Raw genomic sequence first — 17,000 nt, forward strand, 5'->3', positions numbered from 1 at the left:
CAAAGCAAAAGAGGCCTGGTTATGATATATCTGCACTGGCCTTTGGACCTACAGGTAAATATGGGTATATCAGATACTGGAATCTGTCTCATGTGTAAATACACCCATAGCCTACTTTTTTTTTTAATGCAAAGGTTAAAGTAGACCAGTGAGAGTTTTTTTTTTTTTTTTTTTTAAATACAAAAACACTGCCTGTGTCTATGGGAGGTTAAAGCAGAGCATTCAACCTGTGCAAATGCTGTAGTGAGTAAGGGTGTTAGGATTTTTGAGTAAACCTCAGAGGTCTGCTGTGGACAATTACAAAGATCCATACATAAAAATAGTATTTCTGCGACCCAGAACAGACATAAAGTTGATCATAGCTGTGTTTTAGGACTCAGATGAAAGGCAAGTAATGAAAAAGTAATTCTTAAACCATTTGAAGAACATTGTTACTGGCAATTTCCACTTTTATACTTAAAGCATGCAAGCAAAATAGAAGACAGTGGTGGATAAATGTAACTTGAAAAAGTCTAACCGAGTTATACCTTGTCTCATGCTGTAAAATCATTATTTTAAAGTGTATCAACAAAGTCAGATACAACCACACGACTGGTAACTCACCTGCCTGATCCTAAGGTGTGACTCCTTATGATTAAAAGGTAAAAGTGTTGAGCTTTCGGTTCAATTTTGTCTCTTCTTTGCTGTCACAGCACAAACCATCTGAAGCCAAAACCCTCCGTTCAGGAGCCCTTCTCATGTAAAGTTTCATTTATTGTCTTTTCAGCTACACCACAAATATCCACGTCCACGTATAAATGCGGAGAAAATCGTTTACTTGTCACACTCCAGGGTTGATAAACTTGGACACTGTCAAAGGCTTGCAGATCAATTTTTCTCAGATTAGCAGCTGCAACATAAAGATGAACTAAAACTGTGGGAAACAGCATAAGAGTAGCATGAATGGGAGACTATTCAGCTTCATTTTTATCTGTAAACTTAGCCATTTATCTGGACGTATTATGCAGCAGGTCTTTACTGTATGTATTTGTGTATGGACATGCATATATATTAAATGTGTGTTGCGGCTCAAGTGAGCAGAATTAGTTGAAAGTTGAGCTATTTGAGGACTAAGAAGCATGTCATGTTGGATTTAGACTGTGCCACTATCTGTGTATGTGTTTCGATGGCTGGAAGTACTTTTTCCCCTCCAGAATACTTAATCAAACCATGTGACTTTTGTCATCTGACCATGTTTATTAGATATAAAACTATTTTAATGTCGTTCGAATCACTTCTGCTTTAAAACATTATATATGCTTATTCACATACATTTATATTTGCTAGTAATTTACATCTGCTTCTATTAAATAAAAAGTGTCAGGATGTTTAAAAGGTTCTACTTTAAGTTAAAACTATGCCTATGTTAAAACTCAGTGCAAATCCCTTTATAGAGAGGTGCAAAGAGAGATAGAGAAAAAAACCTCTGTGCAGGCATGTATAGTCAAAAAGCCAAAATGCAGAAATAGTGTGTGAAGGACTTTGTACACTCTTGCATAGGAATTAGAGGGCTAGGTGCTGCTGATGAATAGCGAGCAACTCTAAACAGCAAATGTTTAGTTAGTTTATTGCAATAACCTTAGAAAAACCCTTTTTACTGCCCATTAATCTAAAAAGAGTTTTTAACACTTTCCAAAAAAAGGCAGTTCCAATGTAACACAAGCAAGGGGAGGAGAGGATGTGACTGTGGCCTCCTCACTTTCCCCCCTCAATTTCACCCAAAAATATAACCCTTGGGCAAAACACATCTGCTAGCCAGAGCAAGACAGAACAACTAGGTGACCAAACACATTTATTGTCGCCTGCGCAACACAAGAGCAACGAACTGTTACCTGCAATGATTGTAACTTTACTACACACAGGACTATCAAAGCCCAGCAGTTAAAGAAAAAATCATAAAACACTTGCAGTAACATTAAAAAACAGTTCAGTCTAGCGATTACACATTCACCAGGAATACGGCAGTTCTCAGGTCCAGCAGGAGGGGAACACTATAAAAGAGAGAATAAAACAAGACAAAGTTAAAAGTCAGTTCTCAATAAGAACAAGTTATAAAAAGTAACGCCATTAATAAAAGTGTGCACACAATGAAAATGAAGCAGCGGCCAAGGTGAATGACTGGCAACCCGACACATCCCGATCTCATAAAATACACAAAAATCTCTGAAGTACACTTACAACTAAGAAAATATGGCACAAATGTGCACAGATATCTGCTCTGAAATTCTACTCATACCACCCAGTCACCTCACCACTTCTGCCTTGGTCACTCTTGGATCTGCGCTCGGTATTGGCAATCAGAGCAGAGCTTTTATAGTGCTGCAGATTGATGCACTGACCAACAATTGTTTGTAGCTGTAAGCCTGTATTGAGGATCCAATGATAGACCCAGGTAGTAGAAAGAGGAGGGAGAGAGATTAAGATTAGCTCAGTACAAGTGCTTACAACCAATCTTTCCAAAAGTGGATGTCCAAGCAAGTTCTCCCCAAGATCAGAACATGCAATGCTCAGAGAAACTGGAAAAACCAAAGAGCTACATCTCAGATGCTACAGGCCTCAGTTAGCACGTAAAACATTAAAGTTTATGACATTACAGTTAGAAAAAGACACTGTACAATATGGCTAGTTTGGACAATTGCCAGAAGGGAGCCTCTTCTCTGTAAAAAGAACATGGCAGCAAAGATTTGGTTTGAAAAGCTGCATCTGAATAAATACAAAGACTTCAGGAATGTCTGGATGAGACCATAGCGGAGATGTTCTGTTCCTAATGTATAACCCCATGATATGGGCTTATTTTACAGCTACAGAACCTTGCTGTCACCGAGTCACATGAGCTCCTCTGTATGCCAAAGTATTCTGGAGTTAAATTTGAAGCCATCCATCTAATGGCTGGAGCTTAGCAGAAACTGACCCATGCGCCAGAACAATGATCCACAACACAGCAACAAATCTATGGCAGAATGTCTGAAAAAGAAAATAATCAAGGTCTTTCAATGACCCAGTCAGCCAGAGCTCAAACGATGTAAAGAAGAGTAGCCCACAATCATCTAAAAAAACTGATAACATCACACAGAAAACATTCACTTCCCATTATTGCTTCTAACACTGGTTCTGCAAGCTGTTGTGTCATAGGCTGTACTTAGTTTTTAACAGACTGCTTCTGCATTTGGACTCAGTTTATGTTAACAGATAACATGGTGTAATGTGTCATATGCTGTTGTTAATCTGATGTTGTAAGACCATTTTCATTATTATTACATTAGTCCTGATATATAAAAGGATAGCACTATAAAGGTCAAACTTTTTTCTTTCCACACCACTCACTCCAGTTTATGGTTACTGCAGCAGTGATGTTAGATGATGCATGATAAGCTGCAAGAAAATGCATGGATGGAACGACAGATGGATGGTAAGATGGATCAATAATGACCACCAGAAAACACCAGGAAGTACAGACATACAAATATTCTGACACAAGTCTGTTATCGCTTTAATCTGACGATAAGTTGAAACATCAAAGTTTTAATGAGGCACAGATCTACAGTAGAGAATGCAATATGTACAAAATGAAAGCAAAATAATCAGTGAATGATTACAGTGTGAAATGCTAATCTGGGAAACATGCACTTAAATTCACATCACAAATATTTATGGAGGAAAATTCAACTTCATTTTAGATCAAAGATTAATGATATACAGCAGATAAACTTGTTGATTTTCAGTAACTGTGCAAGTGTCCTCTTTAGTTTAACATCACATTGAATATAAAAGTTAATAATTCAACAATAGAAGAACATCAAGAAAACGACAAAACAACACTTTTACTATTTTAAATTCAGTATAGTGTCCCTCTTGAAAATATACAATTAAACTGTTCCTTCATGTACAAAAGCTGTATAATAATTAAATGCTGAACAGAGATCAATACACAACCAAAATATTCCACTTCCTGATGCCTCTGAGCTCCTGTTCGTTCCTGCTATCCTACAGTAAACTAAAAACATTGTGCAGCAATACAAACAAATGCTTTCCAAACAAATACACAACCCAGCTTCAGGTGAAACACGACAGCTTCATATTACTGAAAAAGAAGGAAAAAATAATGCATCCTGATAAGCCCACACACACACAAGGCAACAATAAAACGTAATCTCAAGTAAACAATGTTTGAAGATGAACGCTTCTGAGAGAGAGAGAGAGAAATGTTTGGGCTTTTATTCACTATTTATTGTACATTTAGGTCACTGACTAGCATTTCTTATTAATTTGAGTATTTTAAATGAATCACTTGTGAATAAATGTGCTCTTTTGTTAAAGATTTTATTTTGTGGCGGGTGAACGATGCTCATAAATTTGGAGGATACATCTGAAAACCCAGCCACCTCATGTTAACACACCCGTAGCCGCTATGCATAATTCTGTGACATAATAATTAAAAGTTTGTTCCAGCTCTCCGATTGCAGCAACTCTTGGTTTTTTCAGGGCAGCTTTATCAAACCTGTGTAGGCGCACAGTGATTTCACAAGTCAACTGACTGCTGAGGAATGTTTGGAGGAGGAATTCCAGCTCCGTCCGTTTTAATTCAATGGTATGGGCACGTCCCTCGATAAGTGCAGTCACAAGACTGTAATTTAAGCACTGAGCATGTCTGTCTTTTGTGAATATGTGTTGGTTTGAGCATGTATGTGTCTACCCCTGCTTTTTAAACTAAGTAATCATTTTTTCTTTACATCATATTGTGGAAAAGCTGCCACATTTCAGTTCTCACAGTCCCACATGATGCAGTTTGTGAATCTTTTTTTTTTTTTTAAATAAATTTCCCTTCTTTGAGTAGAACAGTTTGAGCATGCATTTGTATTCATGGACGCAGTAGCAGCAGCTCAGTCATCAGCCAACTGGACATCCAGGCATTCTGAATGCATCTGGCAGAGGGCTGTCGAGCTTGCAGATGATTTTATATATTCCTTTCTTCCAACAGGGGTCAGTGTCCCTCCCAGTCCAAATAGCAGAGTAAAACTCTCTCAGAGCCACCTCTGACACCTCGATGAACCTCTCTGGTACCTGCAAACAGAAACATGCATGTCAGAGGACAAAATAGATAGAAACTGAGCCAAGTTTAGAGTTGGAAATAGTTCCTGTCTGCTTGTTGCAGCCCTTCTTGGTTTTATGACAACCTGAATTATTTGCGGCATGGACTTTAATAGTTAAAAACATATCTTTAATCAGTCAGGTTCCAGCTTTCTCGTGTAGTAGTTAACAGATCAGATTTGCAGGATGGAGCCATGTCATGGACTATTTTTTACCTAATTTCTACTATCAATTTTTTTATTGGATTGTAACCCTATTTTCTTCTCTGTAGGTGTTAATGATGCTTCACATTTATGCATGTAATCTTATTTCCTGCAGCTGGTTTCTATAGTGTGGTCACAGATGTTAACAGCTTTTTCTGCCCATTTCTTTTTAAGCTTTTCTCTTGTGTGTTTTTTTTGCATTTGCAAACCATATTGCTTTCAGTTTTCTGTTGCTTTGACATTTACCTCGTATGTTTCCCTTTAGCAGCCTTCCCATTTTGTTTGTAGCTGCTCCAAATTTTAAACATAGCCAACTGGAAGCAACCAATAAAGATTTTATTTTTCATTAGAGTGGTTTTTGCCTCAAAGGAATCAAATTGTCAAAAAAAAAAAAAAAAAAGCTAGAGGAGCTAATATGAAGTATAAACAGCTACATAAAAAGTGGTGTAGTGGTTCCATATTTTGTTTTGCCAGGGGTTTTATAAGCAATCCAGCCAGTAGCTGAAATCCGAGCTGTAATCATTTATTCAAAACATGGAGGATGACTGTATGTGTGGTTGGGGGATAATGAATTACCTCCATATTTTAGGCTTTTATGGTTTTCACTCTGAGCTGAGCAGAGGAAAATTATAGAGCCTTTACAGGAAACACATCACAGTGCTATAATTACAATTCAGTGCACTTACACTAAAGTTTTCATTCATTTTGTCATATGGAGTCTCTTTGGGAACATAAACACTGTGTGTCTTTCATGTGCCTCCAGTTTTCTACTCATTTTTATCCCACCTGTCAAGGCAGATAAGTAACAACTTCATCGTTAACGTGGACTTTCCCAGAGCACACTCTCACGTTTTAACCTCTATGGAGAAGATGACAACAGTAAATGTTGAAGTAAGCCATGACAGCAAGTTAATATGCACAACAGAGACCACATGAGAAAGCTTCTATAATGTGGAGGCCTGTCGACATGTTTAAAATAAAAAAATATAGGTTAAAGTTGAGCTGAGACTCAATGAAAGTATAAAAACACAGTATTAACAAAGATGAGCAAGATGGGTTTTTAAATCTCTACACTGTTACAGCCTTGACTTTTAAGAAGTTAAATGCTTCAGAATTTTTAGTCTTTCAACACCTTGTAAATATCATTTAATTAGCAAGCATGCAAAGCAGAACAGAAGACAAAAAAATCATCTGCGGTGTATGAAACTGTATACAAACTTCACCAAATCAGTTCATCTCATTTTTCTCCTAATAATAGTAATTACATACTTGAGATGAGTCATTGCTACCTCTTACATTGAGAATCTCAGTCACTTTGCCCCATTTTAAACAGTTTGTAGATTTTAAAATATCCCAACACCAACAAATACATGCATATGTACCTCTACTCTCACAAATGTGTGTGCACAAATTTCCAAAAAGCAATTTTCCATGTTGTTCCCATCCCCATAGGAGGAGGTTTTGCAGCATCACTTGTGCAGTACCAAATATTTTCTCAGTTAAAGACCAAATGTTCCCTCAACTGAAAGAGACTGTTTTCACCATCAGAGATAGTGAATTAACTAGTGCACAGATTACAGATTTGAAGACATCTGATCATTTATTCAGGATTCAAGGCAACACTAAGCTCCTTAGACTCTTTTAATCCATTTAATTAGTTAATGCAACATGTGACACAATAATGAAAAAGATGTGTTCAAGCTTAGAGACCAACATGATCTTATGGCAATGGCTATAAACGGTCGCTTTGGGCACTTTTTGTAGTCATTTTTGGCATTTTAAGATTTTGAGTTGTCATTTTATATCATTAAAATGACATGCCGAAGGTTAAAAAGATGAGGACAGGATGTCAGTAAATATTGTGAAATGCTAAAACTATAGAAGCACATACTAATAATATGAGACATGACTTGGCATGTAATAACTACGCCTTTATAAGAGAACACGCCGAAAATAGATACAGTATGCCAGTACCTTACACAATCATCATGAAATGGTTTTGGATTAACTTGACAGCAGAGTAAAGGGACAGTCTGGCTAAGAGAGATCGGGCAGAGCTGTCATTAAATCTGCTTTGTAAAAGCTAAAATAAAATCATTTTTATTTTTGATATGTTGGACCCCTGCTTTTTCTTATAGATTTCTCATTATATTCAGTGCAGACAGAATGAGTAGGTGTGACCTTAGGTTTGACTGAACATTATTTTGCTGGTCTAACAGCCTTTATGTGGTGAGATTAGTGCATCGTCCAAATTACACAGTGATCCTGTGTTACAGAAACAACCTGCTCAATCAACGCCTCACCTGGTAGATGTTACTTTTATTGTAGTGCATGTTCAGTATGCGGTACAGCTCAGTGTCGCGACCCACTCGCAGCTGACTGTCTCTGGCCAGGCGAGGTGTGCCTTCCCTGGGTTACAGAAAAATAAATAAATGAATTGTTTGGAAACTTAGTTTATGTAACATACAGTATTTTGATTTTTGAATGTATTAACACAGAAAAACCACAACCAGATGAAGTGTATGTAACAGCAGGGGGGCAATAGTAGATGAAAATGATGGATAATATCCCATCATACAACCATTCAAAGTTTTAAGCAAAATATAAATTTATCTACTTTTTTGTTGTTTAATAGTCCAGAATGAAAGAAGAAAACACGATGCTTCATGATTGCATAAAACAATGTACAGTACAGCCTTGTTTCTATAAATAATTAAATATTCAGAGAAACACGTGCACAGCACCGGATATGTAACCCTTTGAAAACCCTATGAAAAGAAAATGACCAACAAACATGCTTCAGTCAAACCCACCGGGTGAGCGCCTCGCGGACAGCCTGGCGCGCGAAGCGCTCCATCTGGATGTAGAAGAACTCCCGGAAGTTGCTGAACCATTTGATCATCTGGGAGGTCACACAGCGGTTAAACTAAACAGCAGAAGAATACATGTCAGATTTCATTCAGGGTGTACAATCATATACATGTTGATTGTTTTACTTGATTTCTATTTATTTAACCCGTCAGGACAGATTGGGAACAAATTATTTGCAACTGCGACATGGCAAAAGACAGGGCCTTTTGAGCTACAGGGAGAAGGGGGGCTACAATTAGCCGTAGCACATTGCCTGACAACGCGTTCAAGTAGATGCAGGAGCTGTAACACTATGGCCTAATTACCCAGAAAGTTTGCATACAGTGTTAGCGCACAAACACCGACGGCCTGGTGACGTCTACTATGGCCGGTTAGCTCAGTTGGTTAGAGCGTGGTGCTAATAACGCCAAGGTCGCGGGTTCGATCCCCGTACGGGCCAGAGTCGATACTTTTTCACATCACAATAAATTGGCCGATGAAAGTAGAGCATCATAGTATGGCAGACGTTAACGTATAAAAACCCAATTACCCTACGTATAGCTAGGCTAAAGATGGAAGGCTTCATTTTATTTAATTTAACAAAACAGTAATCGGATCCTCTATGTGCCTTGTATTAGTGATTAAACACGTCTTGTGTAAAACTACTAGAATATCAGTCTTATTGGAAACGTGAGGCATGAGTAGAAAAAAAAACTAACTACAGTATTGAGAGGACATGGGGTAGCGGGGAAGGGGGGGTGCTTAATTCTTTACTTATAGGCCGGTTAGCTCAGTTGGTTAGAGCGTGGTGCTAATAACGCCAAGGTCGCGGGTTCGATCCCCGTACGGGCCAAGTTTATGAAGCTCACCAATGATCTTGGGGCCAACTTAAGTCCATATCTCATCAATTTACATTACACCCAGAACTTTACGTTTCTTGTTACTTGCGACACTGTTCATGCTAAGATACCTGCATAGTCCAACTTGTTTTCCTAATCCAGATGCAGGTGATTCCCATTAACCTGTCTGATTCCAGTGATTATATAATTAACAAGCTTCCACAGAAAATGGCATGCAGATGACAAGTTCTGTTTTCCCACATATTGGTGGGTAGAAATGTTATCTCACATACCTTTTCCAAACTGTCAACTTTGCAAACCAAATTACAAATAAATAAATAAATCAATAGTCGCTGTAAATTTACAAGTTTATTGTTCAAATGTAAAATCTAAATTATTCTGACTGCAACAAAAGGCTAATGAGCCAATAACTAAGGAGGTGTCTTTCCTTCTGGAAACAATCTCCAACATTACAGAACAATGCTCACACATCACTTATGGTTCCATCTGTATTTCAACTTGAGTTTAAAAATCTAGGCATCTGGGTCATATGATGCAGGACCTCATCATCAAACTCATACTGAAACAGCCCTCAGAAAGACTGCTGGTGGTCTCTTTTTTATTTTACTAACTGATGGTCCAACATCTGTGCAAGCAAGAGGAGGCTTTAATGTTGCCTTCCTCTATTAATAAACCATAAAGCAATTCACTCTGTGACCCACAGACACAGCAGTTCCAGATTTCCATTCAGCCAAAGAAGTTTTCTTCAGACACCCTTAGAAAAGTTTTTCTTTGCAGACACACTCCCCCTTTGAATTGCTGCTCTAATGCGGGTTCTATTCTGAGGTGGCATTTAGTGTTTTTTAAGGTTGTTAATAAATTGTGGAAACTATTTCTTTTCATGAGAATGTTTTAATGGCAAATGTAAGTAATTTTAAACTATGACTAGCCAGTTATAACCATAATATAGTAGGTAAAGCATGGCTTTAACTGTGATGAGGCACACAAACACACACCTTGACGTCAGGGAAATACGTCTTGAGTGTGTTGGAGCTGGGGTAGCGGGTGTAGAAGAACATGAGCTTGGCTTTCTTCAGATGGCATGGAGACAAGCCCTCCTGAGTGTACACATGAGGACAATTAAGGAAACACAAACGTTTTTTTTTAAAACACAAATATAAACACACTCAACACACACTTCTCTTTCATTTCTTCCAGGTTGCTGACAAAAGGATATCCCCCCAGCAGTCAGGTAGAGCTCTCCTCCGTCCATTCCTCCTCCTCCCCTCATGCCGCCATCTCCCCTCACCCCTCTCTCCCTCTCTCTGCCTCCGTGAGCGTGGCGCACAAGCGATGGATCCAGGTGGCCGAGCAAAGGGAGAGGGGGGAAGGATGGGTGAGACGAGAACTCCAGGAAAGGGTCTGAGCTCAAATAGTCCTTGCGTGACTGGGGGATATGGGGGAGTTGAGGGTGATGAAGTGAGCGAGAGAAGAGTTGCTGCATGGAGTAGTGAAGCAATGGGAGAGGCAGAGGTGGAGGAGGAGGAAGAGGGGGTGGTGCTGGGAAGGAAGATGAGGAAGAAGAAGAGGATGATGAAGACGGGTGGAAGGAGGAGGAAGAGGGATCCTTGGGTTGTGACGCTGGGGGTAAAAGGGGTGGGTGAGGGAGAGGAGGAGGACGAGGTAAAGAGGGGTGATGCAGGGGGAGGTTTGGGTGAGAGGGGTTAAGGTGAGTAGAGAGAGATGGGCCGAAGAGTGGATAAGCCTTTCGTGTGTCAGGTGACCTGTGAACAGCCAATGGCGTTGCCAGGTCTGATGACTCGGCGCGATGTGCCGGTCCAGGAGGAAGGCTGCTCCCATTGCTTAATTTTTTAAGTTGCTCCTCTCTGTCTCCGCCCTGCCCTCCTGTTTTCTCCACCTTCCCTTTCACTGTTTCCTCCCGTCTTCCTCCAGTTAAAAGTCCCATCCACACTCCCCTTTCCCTCCCTCCATCGTGTCCCGGATCAGACGGGTGAAAAGAGATGGTGGCTGGAGGGGAAGAAGGAGCGAGGTCTGTCATCTCAGTGTAAAGGCGGAGAACTCGGTCAATGACTTGAGCCACGGCGCTGCCCAGCTCCAGCTTCAGCGCCTGAGCAAACTTCTGCCCTCCCTCCTCATCCTCATCTTCCATCCCTCCATCCCAGTCTCCTCTCACCAGTCCTCCACAGTCCATCCACAACCCTGATCCCTCCACCATGCCCTCCAAATGCAAACTGCCTTTTCCTCTCTCCAGCCTCCCTTCTCTTGCTTTTAGCAGCTCTTCCTTGTTTTTATGAAAATTGTCAAAAGGGGAGACAGAAAGGAGAGAAAAAGATTCCTTTTCCATCTCTCCACCATCAATGTCCTCTTCATCATACATCCCCCCTGTAATGTCCCCTTCCTCTATCATCCCTTCATCTTCTTCTCCTCCATCACCTCCATCATTGCTCCCGTTTTGGTACTTTCTTTTCTTCTTCTCCTCTGCCATGTGCTTTTCCCCAAAAGCCCTCCACACTTTCTCCTGTAGGGCCTGCAGTCTCTCTCTTGCCTCCTCCAGTTGTTCTTTCAGCTCCTCCCTCTCTCTCCTCCTACCCTCCCTTCCTACCTCACGCCTCTTGCATCCCTCCTCCATCTCCCCATCCCTTTGTCGGCTATCCAGCTTCATCCTCTTCACTTTCAGGATGTCTTGACTCCACTCGGCCATGAGGGTGGCATCATTGTGCCTCTTCTTCACCCCCAACATGTTGCCCTCTCCCTCTGTCACCCCCTGCTCTCCTCCTTCCATTTCTTGCTCTATTTGTCTAACTGTCACTCTGTTGTCATCCTCCAAACTTGTGTCATCCAGGTGTCTGTGGGTGCTCAGGTTTGAGCCAAGGATTCCTCCGATCCTCCTGGGGCCTCCGCCTGGCTGGAAGAGATGGTGGATGAGGGGGAACACAGGGGGTCTAAAGGCGGGAGTAGAGCGAGCAGCAGTAGACTGAGAGTGAACTCCAGGGAGGTCTGTAGAGGTGAGAGGGGGAGCAAATCTATGTATTTGGGGGGACGAGTCATCAAAAAGATCTGTGGGTGAATCCATCACTGCAAAGAGACAGAAAAAAAAGATTATTATTGCTGCGAACTTTGCATAATTTTAAAGTTTGGCCTGGTTTTGAGCATTTTGCAAAAAGGAGGAAAAACATTATTATTAGCATTGCTTGGGTATTGTCTACTACATTTAATGTTACAGCTGACTACACTCTAAAGCAGTAGAAATAGGCCCATGTGTACTGTAAAAATGTGAGGAGATTTTCTGTTGCAGATTTTCACGGTAGATTTAGCTGTATTTTTGTATTTGCTCATTGTATTTTGTGTTCTGGAGTCATTTGAGATTAGTTTCCTACTCTCTAAGTTTAAACAATAGAATTTGACACAGCTTTAATGACATACACTATTCTTCAGATTCACTGATCCAAAGTAGCAAGTGTGCAAAGACCACAAAGACTCATGGGAATTGCATATTCAAGAGAAATTTAATTTTTTGTAATTGTTATCATTTAAATTTGAGTTATGGGATGTTCAGTTCTGTCTAAATGTTAAAGTTAGCACCATGACTGCAGTGGAGTAGAAATGATGCAGGATAAAAAAATTAATTACTGAACTTGGATAAACTTGGTTTAATCACTTGTTAACAGTTCAAGTATATATATTAATTTGGTGAAACTACTCTCTGTCATTGTGGTGTCACTGTGTGAATGTAAAAGGGCATATAGTGTAGAAGTACTATATTTTTAGTTTTTGGATAAATGCAAGTCCTCGTACAGTTAATGGTAAAATGTCACAGTAATTTTCTGCCAGGACATTCTCTGTTTTTTATGGACTTTTTTCTTAGAGCGTACTGACTACAGGTACAGGTGAGGACTGCAAGCAGGACCGTCCTGTCATCATACCCACTGCTTTACCACAATATGCTTTCTTTCTTTCTTTCTGCTTTTTATTTCGAACATGTGCAAGTAACGCAAAAGAGGAAACTGAAAAGAAACAAAAACAGGAGAAAAACAAAACATGAATAAATACATAACAAGATGAAAACAATACAACAAACAATAATAAATAAACCCAACATGTCCGAAGCGGATTAAGTTGAAGCATAAGCTTATTTACACCTACCCCGGTCACTCAAAACACACATGTTTAGATAAAGGTATTTACAAAAATTAGAAAATAAATCATTTAAGCAAACAAATAGCCTACATGAATTATTTACTGGAACAATAAAAGCCCTTCTTCTTCCCTGTACAGTGTAAGAACTATGTGTTTGCATAGAGCTGCAATATACAAGGAGGTCTTTGCATCATCTTGATGAAAAATGTATGGACTGCATTAGACTTGTTGCTAATAACCTGGATGATATGTTTTGTCCAATTCTTCCAAAAAAAAAAAAAAGAATACTGATTAGTCAGATCAAAAGTTAACAAACATTTCCACCCTAGATGCTTCCATGTCTAAAGAAGTTGACACTACATCTAAACAAGATTAGCTTCTTTTTTTGGAGGGTAAACATAAAAATGAAATTTGTACTCTGTACTGTGGTGCTTAACAAACATTTCTCACAATATTCTCTCCTATTCAGGAGTGGTGATTCTTGGTAGAGAAATGGAAGCTCTCAGATTTCCACTTTAGGCTTGTATGCTTGCCCTTTTAGCACTGAAATTTCCACATTCGTCGAATCATTTGAGGAATATTTCCTTCAGACAGTTTAACAATTCCCTTACTACCTGTGCACAAAACTTCTGTCCATCTTTGCTTTTAAAACAGATCATAAGTTTAATTACCTGTTGACATCACTCCTTAAATTTCATCAGTTCTAAGTTGCATCTGTTCCAACTTTATCTAATTTTTTGCAGGCCTGAAATGCAGTAATAAATGTACATTAAACAAATTAAATAATATAAAAAATGAAGAGCCAAAACATGAAATGCCTTGAAATAAAGTTTCCATTAAATCCACTAGATTAGAGTAAATTCAGATGCTCAAGATTTGAGTGGAGATTGTAAATATCCACTATAAATATGTGTCTCTATTTAATTAAGTGAACGGACCATCGTGCTCATCATGATTGTGGCTAGAACATAAATTCTGCTTACCTGCACAGCAAAACAGGTCACTGGTCAATCACAGAATGGTAGAAAGAGAGAGCAGCAATGTTCTTGCATGGAGCTGCAAAATACAAGGAGGCACTGTTTAGCTAGAAGCAGAAAAACATTAAATCAAATTCTCCTCATAATTGGGTTGATTTGCTTTAACAGCTTTCCAACACATCACAGGAGGAAACAGCATGATGCAGCTCTGATTGAAACACGATATAAGACAGAAAGGAGGATGGTGTCAGCGCAGGTCGGCAGCCTGGGGGCGGATGGTGCACTGGGTTAACATCTGGCTCATGATCTTTGCCACATTTTACTCTCCTCTCTTCATTTGGATTTCCTGTTGTGTTTGGATAAATGTTGTCTAAGACGGTGCAAACACCATTAAGGTATGGACAAATGGAGGACGGTGCTGATGCACAGGAGAACGTGATAACAAAAGTGTGAATGAATTACAGAACACTGTTAGTTGGGGCTCTTTAATGATCTACTGGAAAGTTTGGGTACTTTCAACACTCCCAGTGTGTAATTTTAAGTGGCCACTCTACAATACTTGGAAAAACTTGTAAAACAGAGAATTTTGAATACAAAGCTTATGAATACCACTACAGCCCGCTAAAACCAAGCATGCATCACCATCCCTGCCTTTCTGTAACCTCATCTCCCTCCTGATGCCCCTTTTTCCTTCCTCTCTATTCCTCTCTCATCCTCTCTTCCTCCCCTTTTTCTGTTATCAGCTCAGGCAGCTTGTTAAGCGCTGTTTGATCAGAGTGTTTACCGTCAAACACACATATGCTGACATACACACACTTTTACACAAAAGAGGCTTGAGAGAAGACTGACAATGGTCAATGGTCCTTGTGGAGTGAAATGGAGTGAGAATATATATATATATATATATGTGTGTGTGTGTGTGTGTGTGTGTCCGCATGTGTGTTAGAGTGTGTGCATATGCAAGAGTGCCTGTGTGAACAGGAGTCCTAACACCCTTAATCCACTTCAGATGGTTACACTACAGCTCACTACACAGAAAATTGGACAGACAATAAATGGACGGTCTGACAGTCCTCAGTGGGCAAACATAGATAGATAGATAGATGGATAGATAGATGGATGGATAGATAGATAGATAGATAGATAGATAGATAGATAGATAGATAGATAGATAGATAGATAGATAGATAGATAGATAGATAGATAGATAGATAGATAGATCCATCCCTCCATCCTCTGGTGCAACATGAAGAGAATAATCCTCCCATAAATAGCTAAATATCAATTATTCAAATGCCCTCTCCTCTCTATAATACAGCCCAGATGGCAGGCCAACCAATACGCTTATATCAGGGACAGATTAGCTTTTCAAAGCCAGCAGAAAGCTGCACAAAATATGAGCACTGAGCAATGAAAATGAAAGCTATTAACCACTAGATTAGGCTTAAGAATACACTGCTGGAGCTGTCAAATGGAAAACTGACTAAAGAGTAAAGTCATAATGAATGCACACCTAATTCGTTGGTATTAAACAAGGCTGTCAGCAAGTAATATTTGGAAATTAAGAGCTAAAGAGCAACATGTTGATTTTCTTTTTTTTATGCATTCATACAAGCAGTAGCTTATACATGTTATGTTTTTGGCCTACATAAATATAGAAAACCTGGAGAAAAACGATAGCATAAATTATAGGCTCTATATATATATATATATATATATATATATATATATATATATATATATATATATATTATCTCATACTTTTAATATATTTTGAATATAATATTATCTATCTATCTATCTATCTATCTATCTATCTATCTATCTATCCTAGATTCATTGTTTAAACTGAAACTCCGCGTGGAAACATCTGCCGGCTCTGCCACGCGAGAGGAATCCGCTTTGGCCCCACGAGCTGTCAGTTGGTGTGTGCGCGCGCCCGCGTGCTGCGCGTCCTGTGACTAATTGGCAGCGGTGGACACTAATGTCGCATTATGAAAGAACTGATAAACACGGAGGGACGAGCGACATGGAACTCAGACGCTTATTAAAACACGGCAAACCTCACGCGCCTTCTTTGAAGTTTAGAAATAAACTCACTTTTAGTCACAGAGAAGAGCTCCAGCGGTGTCCTCCCGAAGCTTTCCACCCCCTGTGTCCGTGTCCTGCCTCGTTTTCTCACTGTCTCCAGCTGGCACCGGACTGGCCTCGGACGTCGGAAATTTCAGAAAGATCCTGAACAGCGGTGATCCCGGTTCCAACCCGGTCCCTCTACTATGTCTTTATCCTGTTCCGTAACTCTCACAGTTTTGCTCTCACTCATCAGACGCCTCCTCTCTTTAGTTGTGCAGGTTTTTCCTCCCGCGTCATCCCATCTATCTTTGGCTGGCATCAACCTCATGCGCTGCTCCCGGTGTGGAGTGGCGCGCGGTGGGCGGGCGGGCGTGAGAGCTGTCCACTTGACGGTCCGTTCCCTCCCATGTTGGCATGACCCCCAGTATGTGCAAACACAGACAGCTACACACACACAAACACACATTATGCTCCCCTGAACAGTCAGTATAACAACGCTGCCACTCATTTTTATTATTTTAAAGTTAAACTGCTATTATTATTATTATTATTATTATTATTATTATTATTATTATTATTATTATTATTATTATTCATGATGGGGTTTTATAATTTTATAATAACACTTTTATTGATGTCTCCTATTTGCCACTTATACATGGAAATATCTGCAACATCCTTCAGTTCCTCTGAAGTGTTGAAACTGCCAGCAGTCACATACTTTCTGTAGAATTTTCTCACCAACTGTAAATAAGATAAATTCACCCCTGAAT

At 39.7% G+C, this 17,000-nt stretch overlaps 1 protein-coding gene and 2 non-coding genes across 4 annotated transcripts; 2 read left to right on the forward strand and 1 right to left on the reverse strand.

Annotated features, from left to right (window-relative positions):
* Positions 1 to 3,513: 3,513 nt before the first annotated feature.
* prox3 (prospero homeobox 3) lies at positions 3,514 to 16,584 on the reverse strand. 2 transcript variants are annotated; one of them, XM_041986383.1, is made up of 7 exons: positions 16,255 to 16,584; positions 14,161 to 14,233; positions 10,257 to 12,115; positions 10,036 to 10,143; positions 8,144 to 8,256; positions 7,634 to 7,739; positions 3,514 to 5,100 (listed from the first exon to the last, which is right to left on the reverse strand). In XM_041986383.1, exons 3-7 carry the CDS (start codon positions 12,111 to 12,113, stop codon positions 4,927 to 4,929), a joined length of 2,358 nt encoding a protein of 785 aa, XP_041842317.1. In that variant the 5' UTR covers positions 12,114 to 12,115; positions 14,161 to 14,233; positions 16,255 to 16,584; the 3' UTR covers positions 3,514 to 4,926. The 2 variants fall into 2 exon arrangements, with proteins under 2 accessions (XP_041842317.1, XP_041842316.1); XM_041986382.1 differs by having other exon boundaries at positions 10,036 to 10,137; positions 10,218 to 12,115.
* On the forward strand, positions 8,567 to 8,640 carry trnai-aau. Its single transcript has one exon. It is a non-coding gene; the product is annotated as a tRNA-Ile (tRNA).
* trnai-aau lies at positions 8,960 to 9,033 on the forward strand. The gene has a single exon. It is a non-coding gene; the product is annotated as a tRNA-Ile (tRNA).
* Positions 16,585 to 17,000: the final 416 nt, after the last annotated feature.

Source organism: Melanotaenia boesemani, chromosome 5 (genome assembly GCF_017639745.1).
Source record: "Melanotaenia boesemani isolate fMelBoe1 chromosome 5, fMelBoe1.pri, whole genome shotgun sequence".
NCBI lineage: Eukaryota > Metazoa > Chordata > Actinopteri > Atheriniformes > Melanotaeniidae > Melanotaenia > Melanotaenia boesemani.

What these genes read in the sequence shown, in the direction of transcription:
- prox3 (XM_041986382.1), bottom strand. Translation starts at nt 12,113, where the DNA reads ATGGATTCACCCACAGATCTTTTTGATGACTCGTCCCCCCAAATACAT. An exon ending in CTGGAAGAAATGAAAGAGAA is followed by an intron (nt 10,138 to 10,217) that starts GTGTGTGTTGAG and finishes GTGTACACTCAG; the next exon opens with GAGGGCTTGTCTCCATGCCA. An exon ending in CGTATTTCCCTGACGTCAAG is followed by an intron (nt 8,257 to 10,035) that starts GTGTGTGTTTGT and finishes TCTGCTGTTTAG; the next exon opens with TTTAACCGCTGTGTGACCTC.